The sequence below is a fragment of the Acaromyces ingoldii genome, assembly GCF_003144295.1.
Source record: "Acaromyces ingoldii strain MCA 4198 unplaced genomic scaffold FA10scaffold_7, whole genome shotgun sequence".
Lineage (NCBI taxonomy): Eukaryota > Fungi > Basidiomycota > Exobasidiomycetes > Exobasidiales > Cryptobasidiaceae > Acaromyces > Acaromyces ingoldii.
This window is the reverse complement of record NW_020290253.1, coordinates 194,430-211,179: the sequence shown is the minus strand read 5'-3', so window position 1 is coordinate 211,179 and position 16,750 is coordinate 194,430. Positions and strand designations below refer to the sequence as shown.

At 56.2% G+C, this 16,750-nt stretch overlaps 8 protein-coding genes across 8 annotated transcripts; 1 reads left to right on the top strand and 7 right to left on the bottom strand.

The window, feature by feature from the left end:
• Positions 1-410: 410 nt before the first annotated feature.
• FA10DRAFT_183620 (putative small G-protein Ras2) lies at positions 411-1,970 on the bottom strand. The gene is made up of 6 exons (XM_025518327.1): positions 1,454-1,970; positions 1,367-1,384; positions 1,104-1,197; positions 899-1,016; positions 657-840; positions 411-590 (listed from the first exon to the last, which is right to left on the bottom strand). The coding sequence occupies exons 1-6, from the start codon at positions 1,523-1,525 to the stop codon at positions 510-512; spliced, it is 567 nt and encodes a 188-aa protein (XP_025374556.1). The 5' UTR covers positions 1,526-1,970; the 3' UTR covers positions 411-509.
• Positions 1,971-4,527: 2,557 nt separating this feature from the next.
• Positions 4,528-5,130, bottom strand: FA10DRAFT_221402 (WD40 repeat-like protein; the record flags this gene model as incomplete). Its single annotated transcript, XM_025518550.1, has 1 exon — positions 4,528-5,130. A coding segment is annotated over one exon (603 nt), but the record flags the coding sequence as incomplete, so codon positions are not given.
• A 99-nt stretch (positions 5,131-5,229) lies between these two features.
• On the bottom strand, positions 5,230-7,361 carry FA10DRAFT_183492 (hypothetical protein). The gene has a single exon (XM_025518323.1). It carries the CDS (start codon positions 7,156-7,158, stop codon positions 5,425-5,427), a length of 1,734 nt encoding a protein of 577 aa, XP_025374554.1. The 5' UTR covers positions 7,159-7,361; the 3' UTR covers positions 5,230-5,424.
• Positions 7,362-8,521: 1,160 nt separating this feature from the next.
• FA10DRAFT_269315 (Aldo/keto reductase) lies at positions 8,522-10,096 on the bottom strand. The gene is made up of 4 exons (XM_025522703.1): positions 9,725-10,096; positions 9,346-9,638; positions 9,053-9,284; positions 8,522-8,979 (listed from the first exon to the last, which is right to left on the bottom strand). Exons 1-4 carry the CDS (start codon positions 9,994-9,996, stop codon positions 8,757-8,759), a joined length of 1,020 nt encoding a protein of 339 aa, XP_025374553.1. The 5' UTR covers positions 9,997-10,096; the 3' UTR covers positions 8,522-8,756.
• Positions 10,097-10,151: 55 nt separating this feature from the next.
• On the bottom strand, positions 10,152-11,633 carry FA10DRAFT_183542 (hypothetical protein). The gene is made up of 2 exons (XM_025518325.1): positions 11,499-11,633; positions 10,152-11,443 (listed from the first exon to the last, which is right to left on the bottom strand). Exon 2 carries the CDS (start codon positions 11,373-11,375, stop codon positions 10,305-10,307), a length of 1,071 nt encoding a protein of 356 aa, XP_025374552.1. The 5' UTR covers positions 11,376-11,443; positions 11,499-11,633; the 3' UTR covers positions 10,152-10,304.
• A 518-nt stretch (positions 11,634-12,151) lies between these two features.
• On the bottom strand, positions 12,152-13,223 carry FA10DRAFT_183499 (hypothetical protein). Its single transcript, XM_025518324.1, has one exon. The coding sequence runs from the start codon at positions 13,080-13,082 to the stop codon at positions 12,324-12,326; it is 759 nt and encodes a 252-aa protein (XP_025374551.1). The 5' UTR covers positions 13,083-13,223; the 3' UTR covers positions 12,152-12,323.
• A 335-nt stretch (positions 13,224-13,558) lies between these two features.
• Positions 13,559-15,282, bottom strand: FA10DRAFT_269311 (putative SUA7-TFIIB subunit, factor E). Its single transcript, XM_025522702.1, has 2 exons — positions 15,141-15,282; positions 13,559-14,950 (listed from the first exon to the last, which is right to left on the bottom strand). Exons 1-2 carry the CDS (start codon positions 15,156-15,158, stop codon positions 13,790-13,792), a joined length of 1,179 nt encoding a protein of 392 aa, XP_025374550.1. The 5' UTR covers positions 15,159-15,282; the 3' UTR covers positions 13,559-13,789.
• A 377-nt stretch (positions 15,283-15,659) lies between these two features.
• FA10DRAFT_234490 (hypothetical protein) lies at positions 15,660-16,662 on the top strand (the record flags this gene model as incomplete). The annotated part of the gene is made up of 3 exons (XM_025518985.1): positions 15,660-15,745; positions 15,808-16,363; positions 16,432-16,662. The coding sequence occupies 3 exons, from the start codon at positions 15,660-15,662 to the stop codon at positions 16,660-16,662; spliced, it is 873 nt and encodes a 290-aa protein (XP_025374549.1).
• Between the last annotated feature and the right edge of the window lie 88 nt (positions 16,663-16,750).

The window sequence follows — 16,750 nt, the reverse complement described above, 5'->3', positions numbered from 1 at the left end:
CAAGGCAGAGGAGAGAGGAGGTTAGACGAGGTGGAAGAAAGGAGAGGAGGAAGAGGAGGAACGGGAGGCTATAGAGGCTAGGAAGATTGGAGAGAAATCAGGAAAAGTGGCAGAAGGTGGAGGAGAGAGGGGTGGGATCGGGTACTACTACTGCTGCAAAGAAAAGGAGTCGTAAGAATGGGAGGCAATTTTTCGACAGGGCTTGGTGGAGAAGCAAAGGACACCTTGTTGGTGCGACAACGAGCCCGACAGGAAAAGAGAGAGAGCTGAGAGAAAATTGGTTGTTGAATAAGACTCTGAACCGAAGGCATGTCAAAATCATGGGCCAAATGTCCGTTGAGGTGAAGTTGTTGTGTGTAAATGCTTGCTGTTGGTTACGGGGCTACCACCGCTGTTGCTACGATGTCCTGTCCGTCTGCCTGCTCCTTCTGCGAGGTTATGCTGTCTGTAGCCCCAATCGGCCATCCGGAAAGGAATGTGGGAGAGCCTTGACTACGCAAAGTCGACGTTCAGAGGATATTGCAGCGGCTTTTCTTCTTCTTGCTTGTCGGCCCTGCCACTCCTTCTCTTTGTTCTCGGATCATGCGGACCTTTGGTTGGGCAGCATTGTCAGCCTCAGCTCATGCGACTTCAGAATGTCGTCAAGCCCAACTCACAACGGTGTAGTACGCCTTCTCGACATTGACACAAGTTTTTGCGCTGCTCTCGACGAACTTGCATCCCAGCCGTTGCGCTAGCGCTTGCCCCTCCTCCTTGCCCACCTCTCGTTGTTGGACCTTGTCGCATTTGTTGCCCACCAGCATGATTGGGACGCTCTGCGGCTCTTGGTCCTTGACGCGGCTGTGTCGTCCAATCTCAATGAGATTGCAAGAACAGAGAAGAGCACGACGTTACTCACGAAATTTGATTTCTAAACCGTTCGACCCGCTCGAACGTTTGTCTGGAAATGATGGAGTAGACGAGAAGAAATCCTTCGCCCTCACGAATCCATTGATCACGCAGCGCAGTGTACTCCTCTATTTGTGAGAGAAGCGCAAGAAGCATTGGGACAGCGTGAGTGAGGAGGATGCATAAAAACAGCCACACTTTGGAGACCGACTGACCCTGTCCGGCCGTGTCAAGCACTTCGAGCATGCAAGGTTGGTCATCGATGACCGTTTGCTTCCGATACGAGTCTTCGATTGTGGGATCGTATGTCTTGAGCACAGGAAGCAAGTCAATCAGCCAGCCGATCTCGAGCCATTCTCCTTTCATGAGCCATAGCTTACCTCTGTTGAAGCGTTCGGACAAGGGTCAGGGGCAGGAGATACAATCAGCTCTTACATTCAGTCAGTCAGCGGGAACTATACGACTGTCACGTACCGACGAAGTGGTTGAGACAGAGCTGTGGGCGGAAGGAAGAATGTCAATAGAGAGCCATCTCGGAACGACATGAACGGGGAGCGAAGCTCACCTGGATCGTCAAAGCCGTCTTGCCCACACCACCATCGCCCAAGACGACTAGCCTATAGATCATTTGGGGCATCTTCTAGCGGCGGTAATGCGCTTTGTGATGTCCTGGGATCGAGGGGCTTTCGAGAATGGGGTAGAGGACAAGGATGGCGTAGCGCGGCGCGCGCGGGAAGACCTTTTTGCGTGACTGCCGCTCGTTTGCCTGAATGTGCTTGCTACCTGACCACAAGGGAGACCTTCTTGTGGTCTCTAAACTTGCGTATCCAGCTTTCGTCTGAGCTATTGACGTCCTCGATCGACCTTGCTGGAGGGATGGAAGAAGATGGAAGATTGATGGCTGGTCCAAAGAGGAGCTAACCTCTTTGCTGGATTGGGCCTGCAGATCCTTCTCGAGACGAAAAGGTAGGTGCACCAGGTGGGAACGAGGATTGCGCACAAGTCTTGAGGTAGAATTTGTGCTTCGCACCCCTTGAACTCTCTGTTCCTCCCCTGTCGTTGACCGCGTTGACCGGAGGGTCGAAAGCGAAAGGAGGGTTAAAAAGAGGTGAATTCCTGACCGCGGTCGTGTGCTGGTTCGAAACGCCGGCAGCGCCCTATAACAAATGTAGTGGGACGATGAGTGGCGGGCAGCAACGGGGAAAAGCGGTGACGACAGGGTCTGCAATTGAGGGAAGGTCCAGGTCCTGCTTTGGCTTTGACTGATTGCTTTCGCCGCGCTCAAGCCGGGCCTCACAATATAATACAGGGGAGAGGGCTTAAAATGGGAATGAGATAACCACGTGGTTGGTTATGCAGCAATTGGCAAGGGAGCAGCTCCTTTAAATTTCTGATTCCTTATTCGCTCTCGCAACTTCTGTCTCGGCTCAGCTTGAATTAGCTGGCCCTTGCCTCTCCTGCTCTTTACAAGATAGACGTACGGTTGTGGAGAGCGGAAGACCTGTCTTATCTATAATTCTTCACGCTATTATTTGCACATCGGTCCTGTCACCCCAGAAAACGTACGCTGCTCCGGTGCATTACTACTGCATTCCAACGTCGGACCCACGCCTTTGCTGACGCGCAGCCATATCCCGGGGGGTCCGACTTCGGGCTGTGCCTCGCTGCGCTTCTGCCCGGACCCTAGCCTGCCACGTCCTAGACCCTCGGCCCCGCCAAAGCTCTCCTTGATGCCCGAAGCCTTCCAATGACGGAGACGAGGGGATGGACTATTGTTGTAATCACCCACTTGTATACACCCGACTGCTCCTTTTAATTTACGATTCTCCCGAGGAGATGGCACTTAAAAAGGCATCGGATGCACGCCCTCATGGTCAATGTTGTGCTCGCTTGACGAGCGGAGTCTCGCTTGTAGTACTAGGTGCATGCACGTTGAGCGTCCGTCACACACTTAGACGATGCCAGGTCCATCTAGCCTTACCACACCTTACTGATCACTCCACTAGTCGGGTGCCCGTGCGAAAAAAAGCTGGCGACCATATGCGCGTAGGTTTGAATCCGAAACGAGCCCGGATCTTTCGTCATGGGAAGCAAGTACGGCACATACCGCTGCTTCAGAACCGTGCAAGGTGTGTGTGTGTGAGAGAGAGAAAAATTTGTACTGTACTGGACCTTTCCTTTCTCGCCTCAATCGGGGCAGAGCCCGCTATCAGATTTGGCCGTGAACAAAGGTGCGCGGGACAATTAACATTGCTCATATAGAGTCGGACGGGGGATTTCGTGTCCAGGCTTCTTCTGCTTAGTGCTTATCGCTTAGCTCGACTCGACGATTTATGACCGGTCTACAAAGGTTTGCCTTTTCGGAACCGAAGCCAAGCTCTCTTCTTTCATACGCCTCGCTACACACATGCAGGAGGACGGCGGCTCCCTTTGTCTCACTTTTTTTTTTCTTTCTCTCTTAGCGAAAAGCTTTTCTTCCGCTCCAAATCGCGATTGAGCTGCAGAGGCAGCGCAAGACCGACTTGGCACCCAAAGCATCGTCCAGAGCACCTCGACATAGCTCCAGCCTCGAAATTTCCGACGGGAAGACTAGCGGCTAATAGCTAGCTAGTAGTAGTGTGTTAATTCTAACAATGGCAGCAGGCATTGTCTTCTGCTACATAGCAGTGCATCGGCACCTTCGCCGTCGTGAGGTGCATCAAGAGCGAATCTTTCAGCGCCACAAATGCGACCTTTTGGTCAAGGGAATGACACATGCTAAATCCTATTTTTCTCCTTTGGTGGCGGCCATAAGAGCGGCGGGTAGTCTTTTTCTTCTGGCGGGCAGGCACCGAGAGTCCAGGTTTCACAAAGAAAGTGGAAGAAATAAAGAGCAACATCGCGCATTCCCATGGAGTTAGTGACCAGAAGACAAAGGGAAGAGAAAAGCTAAGGGAAAGGCAGGAAAAGTGGCAATGGGGGCGGACACCTGTGCTTTCTTCAGAACAGTCAAGGCGCCGGGACCGTCGCGAGACTATCGGCCCTCCAGACGCGAACAATGGCGCTTTCGTCGACACTGACGATGATCCTGTTCCACTTTGGGTTCCTCTTTGGCTTTTCCTTGATGTCCTCTGCGCTTTGTCCTTGCTGCTGCTGCTGTGGCGTGTCGACAGACTTGCCATTGGGGCTTGAGGTGACATTTCGGAGTACGTCCGGGAGGGCATTTCCTAGGTTGCCCAGCTTGCCTCGATTGAGCAGGGAAGAAGACGAGGCGGCGGCAGAAATTTCTGCCGCTCTCCCCTCAATGTAGTCGTCAGATTGGGCCAAGACATCAAGCGTGTCGAGAGGCGCCAAGACGGCGCATGTCACGGTGCCTGCATGCGCAGTGAAATATTCCACGGCTTCATCCGAGGGTAGCCCTTCGCTGCCCGAGAGCGTGGCGGAATCCTTCTTTTTCCGCTTGCCAACGCCTGTCGACGAGGCTGCAGCGCCGGCGTCCCAGATGTGGACCTGGCCTCCCTCGGTGCTCGACGTGACCTCGCTGCCAGCAACGACAAAGGAACCAGGCAGGAGGAGCCCATCCTCGGCGATGTCTGCTGAGACACTGGCGCGGATCTGAGAGGTCCGGTTGACGTACGTCTTTGCCTTCCACCTCGCCAGCAGCTTCTTTTGCGACACGTCGTATGCTCTCACCCGGCTGTCGTTGGAGGTGATGACGACTCTCGAGTCCTCGCCCTGGTCTCCCGCGCCTGGCTGAGCTGCAATCGACAGCGAGGGATTGGCCAGCCCTCCGCAAAGGGGCTCGATGGCCGTAATCTTTCGGCCGCCCTTTGCATTCTTTCCAGACGGAGACCTCACGGCAATCGACGAAGTGTACTGCAGCTCGTCGGTGCTGTAAAAGAGTGCAGCGCCTGCAAAGGTGCCGACGCAGGCCGTCTTGCCAGACTTTGTAAAGGCCGTAGCCGTGATGAGGCCCGGCACTTCTTGGCTCTTCTGCACCTTTTTCGCCGAAATGTTCCAGAGTCGGAGCTTTCCGTCGAGAGACCCCGAAAGGAAAAAGCGATCGTCCTTTGGATGGAAGCAGGCAGATGTAACAAAGTCGCCGTGGACAAAGGATACAAGCGAGTTGGGCCAGGAGAGGTGCCAGAGACGTGCCGTCTTGTCCATGGAGGCCGAGAGGAGAAAGCCGCCCTTGGACCAGGAGAGGTCCAAAATGTCGTTTGTGTGGCCTCGAAATTCGCGCACAGGGTCGGGAGAAAAGACGGCGAGGTTGGGCAGCTTGATGCTGCTCTTCCTGCTCGACTTTGGCCGCTTGGATCCATTGGAAGCCGTGACGTCCTCACGAGGAGGGGCAGAGAGGCCATTGGAGCTTGCGTTGCTGCCGAGGCTGGTGGAGGATCCACTCTTGCCTAGCGAGTGCAGAGGAGGGGCTAGCGCCGCAGCCTTGACCTCTTCGTCGAGCAATTTGGCCCTGGCCTCGGGGCTATCGAGCACCGCATACACTCTAATAATGGCGTCTTGGCCCTTTTAAATAGAAGGTGAAGCAGTGTCAGCAGTCTAGTAAAGGGTTCTGCTTCTGCATGTTGTCGTCGTCCCCCCGCGAGCTGGACTCACCGCCACTGCAAGATGCTTTCCGTCGAGGCTGAATTTCATGGCCCATGTCGCCTTCTTCCTCTTGTGGGCGGATGTCGAGTTGGGTGCACTCAAGTTACTGCTTGTTGCACTGCTCACGCTTCCCATACTCTCGACGTTTGGCAGCTTGGCGTCATCCGTGTTCGAAGATGGGTTTGGGGAAGAAGACGCCGCCACGGATGGCAGACCTGAAGAGGAGACTGGTCGAGGTTTCGGCGTTGACGAACCGTCTGCTCCACCGAGCGCCAGCTCCTGAGCCAGGAAGAGGCGACCAAAGTCGCGATCCTTTGAAGATTTGTTCTTGGCTCGCACCTTGACCATCATCGGCTGCATGTCGGCACCGAGCGCGCCTAGACGTCTTGCCTTTCCCTTGCAGAGCTTGGCGGCGGAGCTTGAGTCCTTGTTGTCTGGCTTGCCCACCTGTGTTGAATTTCTTCGCGACAGTGCTGGCGACGGCTCCTTGTTCTCCACTTCGCCCGAACTGAGCGCAGTGGCGGACGCTGGCAGAGCCGCCGGTGGGGCCGAACCAGCAGACGATGGCCTGGCCTGCTTTCCAGCCGAGGAGGACGGCCGGTCGTCTTTGGCCGTCTTCTTTCCTCCAAGGCGCCAGAAGCCGCCGCCAGCGGGCGAAGCAACATTGCTGTCCTTCTTGGCCTTGCCAGACTGCGTTGGTGTGTCGGCCAATCGTTCGAGCACGTCCTCGCCAGTCGATCCGACAGACGACTGCGAGGCTTCCCTTCTTCTGCCGAAGAAGTGAAGCGCGGCCCGTCTTGGCTGAGGAGAAGTCAGCAGCGTTGAAGGCGCATGTGCTGCTGGGGCCGACGCTGGCGCAGGTGCGACTGCCGATGATGCACTAGCCTGGCCAGAGGCTGGCTCGATTCCCAGCTCCTGCTGTTGTCCTTCCTGATCCTGATCCTGATCCTGTTCTTGTGATGATGATACAACAGTCGCAGGTGCCGAGGCGGGCAAGGTTTCGTCGCCGATCGCAGGCGGCGGTGCAGCGTCCAATGCCGCCGCAGCCGTAGGCGTCTTTGTCCTACTGCTATCGTCCCACTCTTGTCTCGCATCAGCAGCGGCGGCGGCGGCCGCTGCCGCCGCTGCTTTGGATCGCTCCGATTGCCTCCTGTGCCTCAGCGTGGCCTGCCTGCTGCCAATGGCCACCGTTTCCCTCGAGGGTCTAGCGCGCTTGACGTCCTCTGGCGATTGCGGCCTGCCGATAAAGTCGTCGATCTGCTCACCATCGCCGCACGAGGATACTGGCCGCGGGCCGGCAGATCGGCGCGAGGGCTGAGCTTCGTAGCTGAAGAAATGGGAGTTGGAGTCGCCAGTGCTGCTCGAAGAGGAAGACCGCTGAAAGTCACGAGGGACAGGCGTCTTGGACGAGGCGTGCAGGTTGGGCACATCCTGGTTGTTGCCCTCGGTCGGCGGCGCTTCGACCCAGCCTGCGATGGGCGACATGGGTGTGGAGGAGAGGTCGGGCGGGGTGAGGACGACGCTTGGGGGCACCTTGGAAGCCGGCGTGGTGTCTTGCACAACTTGGTGGTGAGGATCGCGCGCTGTTGCAGGTAGATGGGCAAGAGGGCGGACATCACGGAGGAGGAGGAGGAGCGATTGCAAGTCAGTCAGGATTGAGCAGGAGTTGGAAAGCAAGCGGGGCATGGAATGCCCGTGGCAGGCGCGCGCAAATGCGCTTGGCCCTCATTCCGCGGGCCGGTGCAGATCATGACTACTCACCCTCTTGAATGCTCAGGCTCACCTCGGCCCGGCCGCCATGCAGGGAACGGGAAAAGGCCTCCTGCTCCTTTTCGACGTCGAGCAGGCCATCGTCCTCGAAGCCGAGAGAGATGCCCTCGCGGCGCGCCGTGGGTCTGACGAGCATGGGCCCTGTCGCCGTTGCTGCTGTTGCCGTCGCCGCCATCGAGGAGACTGCATCGCTGCGGGCCGAAAAGGGCGCATACACGTCCTCGTCCTCTGACTCGTCTTCGTCGTCGTCGTTGTCTTCGTTCTCGTCATCGTCGTAGCTGTTTGCGGTGCTGGCGCTCGAGTAGGACGAGCTCCTCCTGTATGCCTCGAGCGAGTGGTGGCTGCTGCTGGCCTCGTACGAGACCGAGGAGCGCGTCGAGTGCAGGCCGGCGTGGCCAACAATCGCCTGTTCGTCTGCATCCTCGTCGCCGTCTTCCTCTTCACGGATGCCGCCGTTGTGAGGGTCCGAGGCTCCTCGATGGTGAAACGAGGGAAGGATGCCGGGCAGGAGCGGCGTCGTGTTGCGCTGGATCGGGTCCGACGACAAAGGGAAGCCCGGCGATGCTGACGTGCCCGCTGCCCTTGAAGGGCTGCCGCTACTGCTGGCCCCAGAAGAGGGCCCGAGCTGGAGCGCGTTTCGAACCCAGCCAAAGAGACTTGGCGGCGACATTGCACGCTGGCCTGGCGATCCAGTGCCATCCTGCTGAGATCGGCGCCCGCTGCCACTGCCACCACCACCACCATCGACGCCGCCGTCTTCGTCATTGTCCGTGTCAGCACCCGAAGCCTTGGCGCCTGACCCGACCCCGGTGATGGCACCAAAGATCTGGCTGAGCTCCTCACTGCCACTCCGGCTGCGCGACGCCTTTCTTCGTCGAGCCTGCGGCAGCTGCGACACCCGCGGCGTCGTTGATCTGTCCATGCCCCCTCTTTTCAAGCTTCTCTTTAGCGGTCCACCTTCTCGCGGTCGTTGTTCGCGCTTGGGGCGTGGTCCAGCGGGGTGTGTGTGTGTGTCCTTTCGTCGGCCACGCTAGCCAAGATCGGCTTCTCCTGAGCTGGCTATACTGCTTGTCCGTCCGACTTTTGCAGTCCAACCTCAGCGCTGCATGCCCGTGCAATGGGTAGGAGAGGGAAGCCGTCAAGAGGATGCTCGCAGTCAGCGCTCAAAGGCGGGAAGAAGCTAGAGAGTTAGATGAGAAGGAAAACAAGCGAACAGGAACCGAAGCAAGGTGCACGCACACACACAAGCAGGCTAAGTGGATCTGCAAGCATTTGTTACGCGAATGAAAGCTCTAAATTCCTGGGACAGGGGGAGGGGAAGAAAACGAAGCTAAGGGAGAAAAGCTAGAATACAAACCGCTATTCTTCCGAGCATTTGCCAAATGGTCGGTCATCATCAGATTGTTCGTAGGAGGAGCTTGCTGAGGGTGGGGCGTGGGATGCTGGTGCTTGTGCTGGGACTGGGACCGGGACTGGTGCTGATGCTGATGCTTTGTCGCGCTGTGAAGAAGATATCACTCGCCGTATATGCCACGTCGAATCTCGTCGACCTCGTCGTCGTCGAGGGCTTCCTCGCCCAGGACGACGTGGACGGCCTCGCGCATGTGTGCCTCGTCTGTGCTCCCGCAGAGGACCGCCGTGGCGATGCCCTTGACACCAAAGCCCTGGGCCACGAAACGGTAGACGACCTGCTGCGGCGTCCAGTCGTGCTTGATGGCCGACCGAATGACGCCCTCGCTGTGTATGCACCGTGTCAGATTTTACGCCACATGAACCTTCGATCTTGGGTCGGGAGAAGGTGCGCTCTTACCTTGACAGCAGTCTTGGGTTGCCAGTCAGCGTCCAAAAGGGCTGGTAGATGATGCCTTGGCCCGACGAGGCACCCGGCAGTGGAAAGTCGTTTGGCGAGAGCGAGGGGGAGAGGAGCGGGAGCAGAGAGACATCGTGGCCGCTCGTGTGGTGCCACCGGTTCTGCAGTATCCGCGGGCCCACTCTCTTGCCAGCGCTCCTCAAGACGGCAAATATCCTGGGGTCATAGACATCTGATGTCCAAAGAGATCAGCGGCTGCCGCTCGACAGGATCACCTAGCGACGACAACTCACTAGAAAATCCAATCTGGCGCACTTTTCCTTCGACGACGAGGTCCTCCATTGCTTCCCACGCCTCCACCGTCGCCTCAAGTGTGTCCAATGGCGAGTGCAGCAGGTAGCTGTCGATCCACGGACGCGCCCTTGCACCGTCTCCCTTGGCCTCGCCCTCGTCCCAGATCCAACGCGGGCCCTGGTGGAGGTTGCGCAGGCTCGTGTGGAAGCTCTGGCGGACGGCTGTGCGGACCGGCGCATTCCCGTCGTACGGCAGCGGCTTGTTGCGATCTTGGCCACCGAGCGAAGTGAACCTGTTGAAACGCAAAGTCCAAGAAAAGAAAAGAACTGTGAGACCCAGCCTGCTGATGAAGGGACGCCTCGGCGTCATCTCACGCACTTTGTCTGTATCCATAGCGCTTCCCTCGGAATGCCCAAGTCCCTTGCCGCATGCAAGACGGCCTCACCGACAAGATCCTCGCGATAGTGTTTTGGCTGTCCCGCCACGTCCAGGCCTCGAAACCCAGAGGCGAGGGCTTGCAGCACAAGCGCCGTCGTTGCCTCGGCCTTCCACGCCGTGCCGTAGAGGAGCGGGGGCATACGCGTCAGTGTCGACATGTCGCTGGGCCCAGCGGACGGGGCTGCTTCTTTGGCCTCAGAACGACGATCCATGGATCAGCAGCAGCGATGAAGACCAGTCCGTTGGAACTAATCGTAGTCTATCATTGCTGGTCGATGCAAACAAGGGCTACAGGCTCCATTTTGAGAAGACTGGCTCGAGGTAGGTTACTTTCCTCGATTGCGCCATCGAGAGCGACCCTTGCATCACGTGTAAAAGCGCACGGATCACACAATGATTTCATTTCGACTTCGAGAAAGACACGCTGACTGACAAGAGGAAAGAGAGAGAGGGAAAGCGGACGACAGTGACAAGGGTGGACATGACAGTGCCTGTATGCGTTGCGAACTGTGGGCTTTGACTATTCGCCGTCATTTGTAGCAACCTCGCTGCTCAGACTCGACGAGATTGACTCGCTGCCCTTCATCGAGTCATTATCGTCATCATCGTCGCGCTTCTGACTTTGCGTGCTGTTGTTGTGCATCGAAAACCACTGGCTACGGCTACGGCGCATGCTGTTCGACCTCTGCAGAGACGACGGAGGCTGCATCGAACCTAGCGGGAGCGACGAGGTAGCAGTGTGGTTAGAGGCAGCAGAGGCCTGTGACTCCTCATCGAGGTGGCCAAGGGTTGAGTTTCCCATGCGCGGAAAGCGGGTCTTGCGGCCACTTGGAGCCGCACGACTTTGGTGACCGTACTGGCGTATCACCTTTTGCACCGACAGTGGTGCCTCAGGCGCTTTCTGTACTACCTCCTCTTCCTCGGTTTCCTTCTCTTGGGCTTCAGGCTCGACGAGTTGATCAGCGACTTGGGCGGCTTTCTGCGGAACCTCGGCGGCTTCAGCAGCTTCAGCGGTCTTCCCAGCAGTGAGAGCGTCCTTGGCAGCTTCGTGTTCCTTCTCAGCAGCCTCTTTGGCCTCCTCGGCAGCTTTGAGAGCTTCCTCGGCGACTTTCTGAGCTGCCTGTGCCTCCTGGACAGCAATCTGTGCAATCTTCGCTTCATTCTGCGCATCTTCTATCGATGCCTCGTGCCGCCGAATAGTCGCGTCCGCTTTGTCGAGCTTTCCGGCCTGATCCTTTACCTCCGCTTTCAGTCCGTCAATCAGCTGATTCGTGTTTTCGAGACCGTACGAGACAATCCTCTCGCGCCGTTCGACCTCTCGCTTCTCGGCGTCAAGCATGACCATCTCCTCTTTCATCTCTGTCTGATTCGCCTCCATCTCCGATAGCTGAAGTTGCAGGCTGCTCTTCTCCTCATTGGCAATTTCGAGACATTCTCTGATACCGTCTACCTCACCCTCGAGCTTGTTGACCCTGTAGAACAGAGCGAGGAGTTTGCATATACCTTTTTTCTCCAGACTGAGCATCGACTCACTCTTGAGCCAGCTCTTCTTTCTCCTTGTAAATGCTTTCAATGGTGATTGCCTTCTCATTGAGCATCTCTTGCACACGATCGCGCTGTCCTAACGCGTTGGCACTCGTCTCGACGAGATCAGTAATCCTGATTGACGAGAGATCAGCATAGTCTACAGGAGTAAGACGCGGAGTCTGCTCGCCTTGTCTCCCTTTCATTCAGAGTAGCACCCAAAGACTCTATCTTGCACTGCTGGACTTCATTGATGCTTTCCACTTTAGCGATATCGGCTTTTAGGTCTTTGATCGAGCACAGAGATTCTCGAAGCTCGTGTGTCTCCTTGTTGGCCTTTTCAAGCTCAGCTATGTGCTGCTGACGGGCATGCTTGAGCTCTTCCTGGACGCCAGCACGATCAAAAAGGGCTTGCTCTTTAACCGCCTTGAGCTCTTCGATGGCTTGTTTGGCTATGCGGCACAGAATTCAGAACATGGACAGCACGACACTCGAAACACGACACCAACCTCCGTCGAGTTCCATCCTCACTAGGGTGGCTTCTTGGATCTTTCCACGAAGCGTCGGAAGATCTTCCTCAAAGAACCTGTCAACATTGTCTCCTTTTGTGTGGCAGCTTGAGCAACTGACAAGCGGCGAAGAGGCTATGATCCTATCTCCCTATTTTTAAAACAGGCAATCGTCTCTTCGCGCTCCTTTCTGGCTTGTTCGAGCTGCTCCTGTGATCATCATCAGCGTACATGATCCAGATGCATTCAGCTCAACTTCGAGAGAAGCTTCTTACTTTGAGAAACCCGCGGGTTGCTTCGTATCGTTCCCTCAATGCATTCCATGCCAACTCGTACTGTTTTGCTCTATTCAAAGCAATGCAGAAAGGCGCGTCATGGCTATAAGCTGCTACGAGAAGGTCTTCGAAGAGTTGTCACTCACTCATTCATGACCATTTGCGCATTTGCGACGATCTTCCTTGCGTTGGACTTGATGGTCTCTTTCTCTTTCGAAGCTTCCTCGAGCTTTAATTCGAGCTTTTTGATAACGATTTCCTAGGGCATGGCATCATGTTCATCATGCCGATCAGTGGGCCCAAACTCATCCGTAGACACGAGGCTCTGCTCACTCTCTGCTGAAGCTTGAGTTCACTCTCTTTCCTCGTTGCGACTGTCGACTTGACTAAAGCTATGCATTGAGCGGCATCCTGGTCGAACTGGGGCGAGATGAAGCTCTGGGTTGGCTGAATATCGTCTGCGGTGGTCGTAAGCGGTGCTGTTGAATTCTTGCTGGAGGTTCGCTTCTTTGAATGTGTGGGCTTGTCATTGGCACCCTCCTTGCGAGGCCGTTTGAAGAGCTTGACAGCGCTTGAGTCTTCGTTGCCTTCTTCTACGAGTTGTGCATCAGAATGGGTGACGAGTGCATCGAGAGGTCCAGAGACGAAAGAGGCGGCGGTAGGAGAAGTTCCCGGGACCAGGTCGATAAAGTTCATCTTGGCGGCTCGAGACTCATTGTCAATAAAGCGACTGGCTTTGGTCATTTCACTCAGCTGATGCTGCCGACGAGAAAACAGGGGTACATGCGGTGTTGCTTGCTGATGCTGTTCCGGGGCTACGATGCTGCTGTGCGTGCGTTTCTGTGGAAGCTCGGGATGTTGCAGTATGGCGTTGCTTGGGCGGTCAGAGAGATCGCTTGGAGCGCCGAGACTAGGAGCGCGTGCATAGGTGAACCTTTTGGCGGCCAGCTCCTCGGGTGTATCCAAGGGTACATCGGCTACGAGGACCATTGCTAAGTGTCTGCAGGCCTGAATGTACACTATAGGACAAAAACCGATATAGACCAATTGTACACAGATGAAGGTACCGAGAATGGGTAGGAAACAGAGGGATGGAGGGAAAATTTGGGAAGAGGAGAGTAGTAAGTGATGGAAGCGGTTGTCGAAAGTCGCCGAAACGCGCCCGTCGTATTTGTTCTTTCCCACCGCTCCTTGACCAGCCGACGTCGAAGCGAATGCGTAAAGTAAGGTCCCAAGTAGATGCACATACAGAGCCAGTCTGCAATTCGCTCCAATTCACCTTCCCATTGCTTCCTGCTGAGAACAAAACACAAAGACATTCATCACATTCTTGTTGTCATTGATTAGAAATCACTCCATACATCTCAACCATTCTGTCGAGCATCAACATCACTTTCCATGACTGGCAAAATAGTGGAAAGTCGATGCTGCAACAACCAAGAACATGGGACACGAGCTCGATCTCTGCGCAAAAGACGTTCGACAATGGAATAGACTCGGGGTGATGGTGAATGAAGCATCTTTTGACAATTCGAAAGGCGTAGTAGAATTACAGTTTTGAAAGTGGATTTGCCCTTGTTGCCCCTTTGCGACACCCATTCTGAGCCTCGACAAAGTGCGAAGGGCCTACTTGCATGAACCCATGTGCATGTAGTAAGGGGATGGGGTGAGGTAGAGACAGAGAGTAAAGTATGTTCTCAGACAAGACGCGACGGATCGATTCTGCTGCCGTACTTGGTGAGGATGGCCGAAGTAAGGATCTTCTCCTTGGACTTGATCAGCTCGCGGTAGGACGATTTGATCGTCACGTCCGACACGCCTGCGGCCGTGCTGATCTTCTTGGCGCTCAATGTCATGCCAGCAAGGATCGAAGCCATGTAGATGCATGCAGCCGCAATTGTCGTGGGGCTCCTTCCGGCCAGGACGCCCTCGTTTCGCACAGCTTTGGCCACTTCCTCGGTGATGCGGGTCACCTGGTTCTCAAGGCCAAGATGATTACAGAAACGGCCGACGAGGTCCACGGCGTTGGTGGGAGAGACTGCGTCAACGCCGCTGCCATCGCCGTGGTTGATGTTGAGACCATAGGCCTGCTGCATCTCCTTGAAGCACTTCCCAATGAGCTTCTTGCTGACATTGGTCAGCTGGCAAATCTCGGGGAACGTTCGAGGGACTTTGTTGGTCTTGCAAGCACAGTAAATGGCTGCTGCAATAATGGCATCCGTCTTTTTTCCACGGAGAATCTTGTCCTGTTCGACCTGCTTGAACATGTGCTTTGCCGTCTCCGAGACGGTGCGAGGGAGATGGATGACATCGCATTTGCGCTGGATGTCTTCAAAGGCGTCAAGGATGACACGGTTTTGCGATCCCCCCGAGCGGCCCATGGCTCGCTGCAAATCCCTAGCAGCGCCTGTGCCACCGTCGCGGAAACCGATGCGCGTGTCGAGCTGGTCGGTGAGGCCATCCATGAGGGGGCTATTGGACTGGCCGACACGCGAGGGGTCGTCGCCTTCTTCATTGGCAAATGTACGCCACTCCGATCGAGTGTCGATGATCTTGTCGCCTACGACCATGCCACAATCGCCACAGACGAGGTCTCCGCTCGCAAATTCCTCGACGAGGTTTGGAGGATCGTTTCGGCACTCTGGACAGACGAGACGCACACCAAGATCGGGAACGAAGCCATCCTTGGACTGCTGCTCAGCTTCGGCCGCGGCAGGGTCGCGCGTGGCCTTGTAGTGAGCCGTCAAGGCGAACGGCTGTGCATAGGGATTAATCGCCTGAGCACGGTCTTTGGTTGCCGTCGAGCCGTTGCCATTGACTCCGACATGAGGCGTGCTGCGAAGCGCGCTGCCATTCTGCTAAATAGCAACAATGTGGAAGGAGAGTGTGAGTTTGAGGTGTCTTTTCCACTTGACACTCCCCCTTTACCTCTTTCCTGTGCCGACTTACAAGGCCTCCCTTGCCAGCAACATAGTCACAATCTTCACAAAGGGACAAAAAGCCAAGGAAAGATAGCAAAGGAAAGAGACACGAAAGAAAGGTGCTAACCTGTGTAACAGCCGTCATGATGATTTCAAAGTTGCCTCGCTCTTCTCTTTGACGTTGCGCTCGTCCCGCTTCTGGATGCCGTGGTCCTCTCTCTAAAACGGATGAGGCTGTCTTTTCCCGAAAAGGAGTAACGGCGCCACAGATAAGGAAGCGCAACGCTGGTCAACAAAGCCCCGACCCTTGGGTCGACTGGAGACCGATCCAGCAGAGTATGGAGGATCGACGGCAGCTCTTCAACGACTGAACGAGAAGAGGGCGAGAAGAGCGAGTGAAGGGAAGGTGGTGGTGGGTAGTGGCGACGCCTGCTCACAGCTCTGTGGCATTTCCATCGCTAGAAGACTCAGCGAATCGGAAACCGTGTCACGTGTCTCGCGCTCCTCCAGCAGCTGGCGCATGGACCTCTTCGAACCATTCTTCCTAGCCCTCTAACCTCTTGCGAACCTCGTTCTTCTCTCGCACAGGATGCGGTGTAATAACGGTGCCTTGTTTGGGCTCTTGCTGGCGGCCATTGCCGCCCCCATGCTGGTGCTCGGATCGGACTGGTCGCTTCAAGATGCCAAGCTGGCCGTGTCGTCTATCGACGGCTCGTCTCGCCTCTCTGAATCGTGAGTGCCTGCCCTCTCTTTCTCTCAGAGAAGGAGCGCTGGTCTGACCCTTTTGTCTGCAGCTTCACGCTCGAGAGGGCGCCAAAGGTCCCGGCATCGCTATCCGTGGAATCAGACGAGGTTGTTAGGCTCTCCTTCGTGCTCAAGTCGGCGTCCGGCGAAAAGCTCTCTTCCAGCGAACTCCCCCACCAGGTCCTTGCTACGCTGACGGATTCAGTGGACCCGAGACTGGTCGAGGCGACTGTCATTCCCGTCAAGCCCAGTACCGGCAAAGCATCATACAGCCTTCGAGTTGATCGCCTTCCTGCCACATTTACATCACGGACCTCTGGTCAAGCCGATCTGAATCTCGTGGTGGCCTCCTTTGGCTCATCGAAGCCCATCAACCTCAAGCTCGCCACTCTCCAGCTCCCCAGCAAGCTTCGGGTCGGCGGTGGCAGCACACTAGCCGCAGTAACGCAGCGGCAAAAGAACATCATCAAGCATGGCTTCGTCCCTCACTTGGAGCGCTTTCACACCTTTGCCGTCCCGCCGACTGAGAAGATGCCTCCGAAAATCATCTCTCTCGCTGCGGCCGTCGGTACCGTGGCTATCCCATGGCTCATCCTCGTTGCTCTGGTACGTACTATATCCTGTTCTTCTCTCTTCCCTGTCAGCCCTCGCTCACCAGTCCTTCCCTCCGGCAGCTCCCATCCATCACCCCGTCTCTCTCGCTCCGATCGCTCACATCCTCCACGGCACCGTTGGTGGCCAGTCTCGTCCTGCTTGAGCTCCTCGCTCTTCGCTTCTGGATCGGCGCAGGCTTCACACTCTTCAAGATGATGCCCTACCTCCTCGGCTTGGGAACGCTGACCATCCTCGTCGGGCGCTCGGCCTTGGGAGAGATGAAGCGGGTCCGCCTGGGCAAGAGTGCGTAAGCACGAGCGTCAGCGCAAGGGGACAGAAATAGGGCTACCTCCAGAACCCCTCTGAGAGCAATGCGACAGACGGCAGTCATCAAAGCTC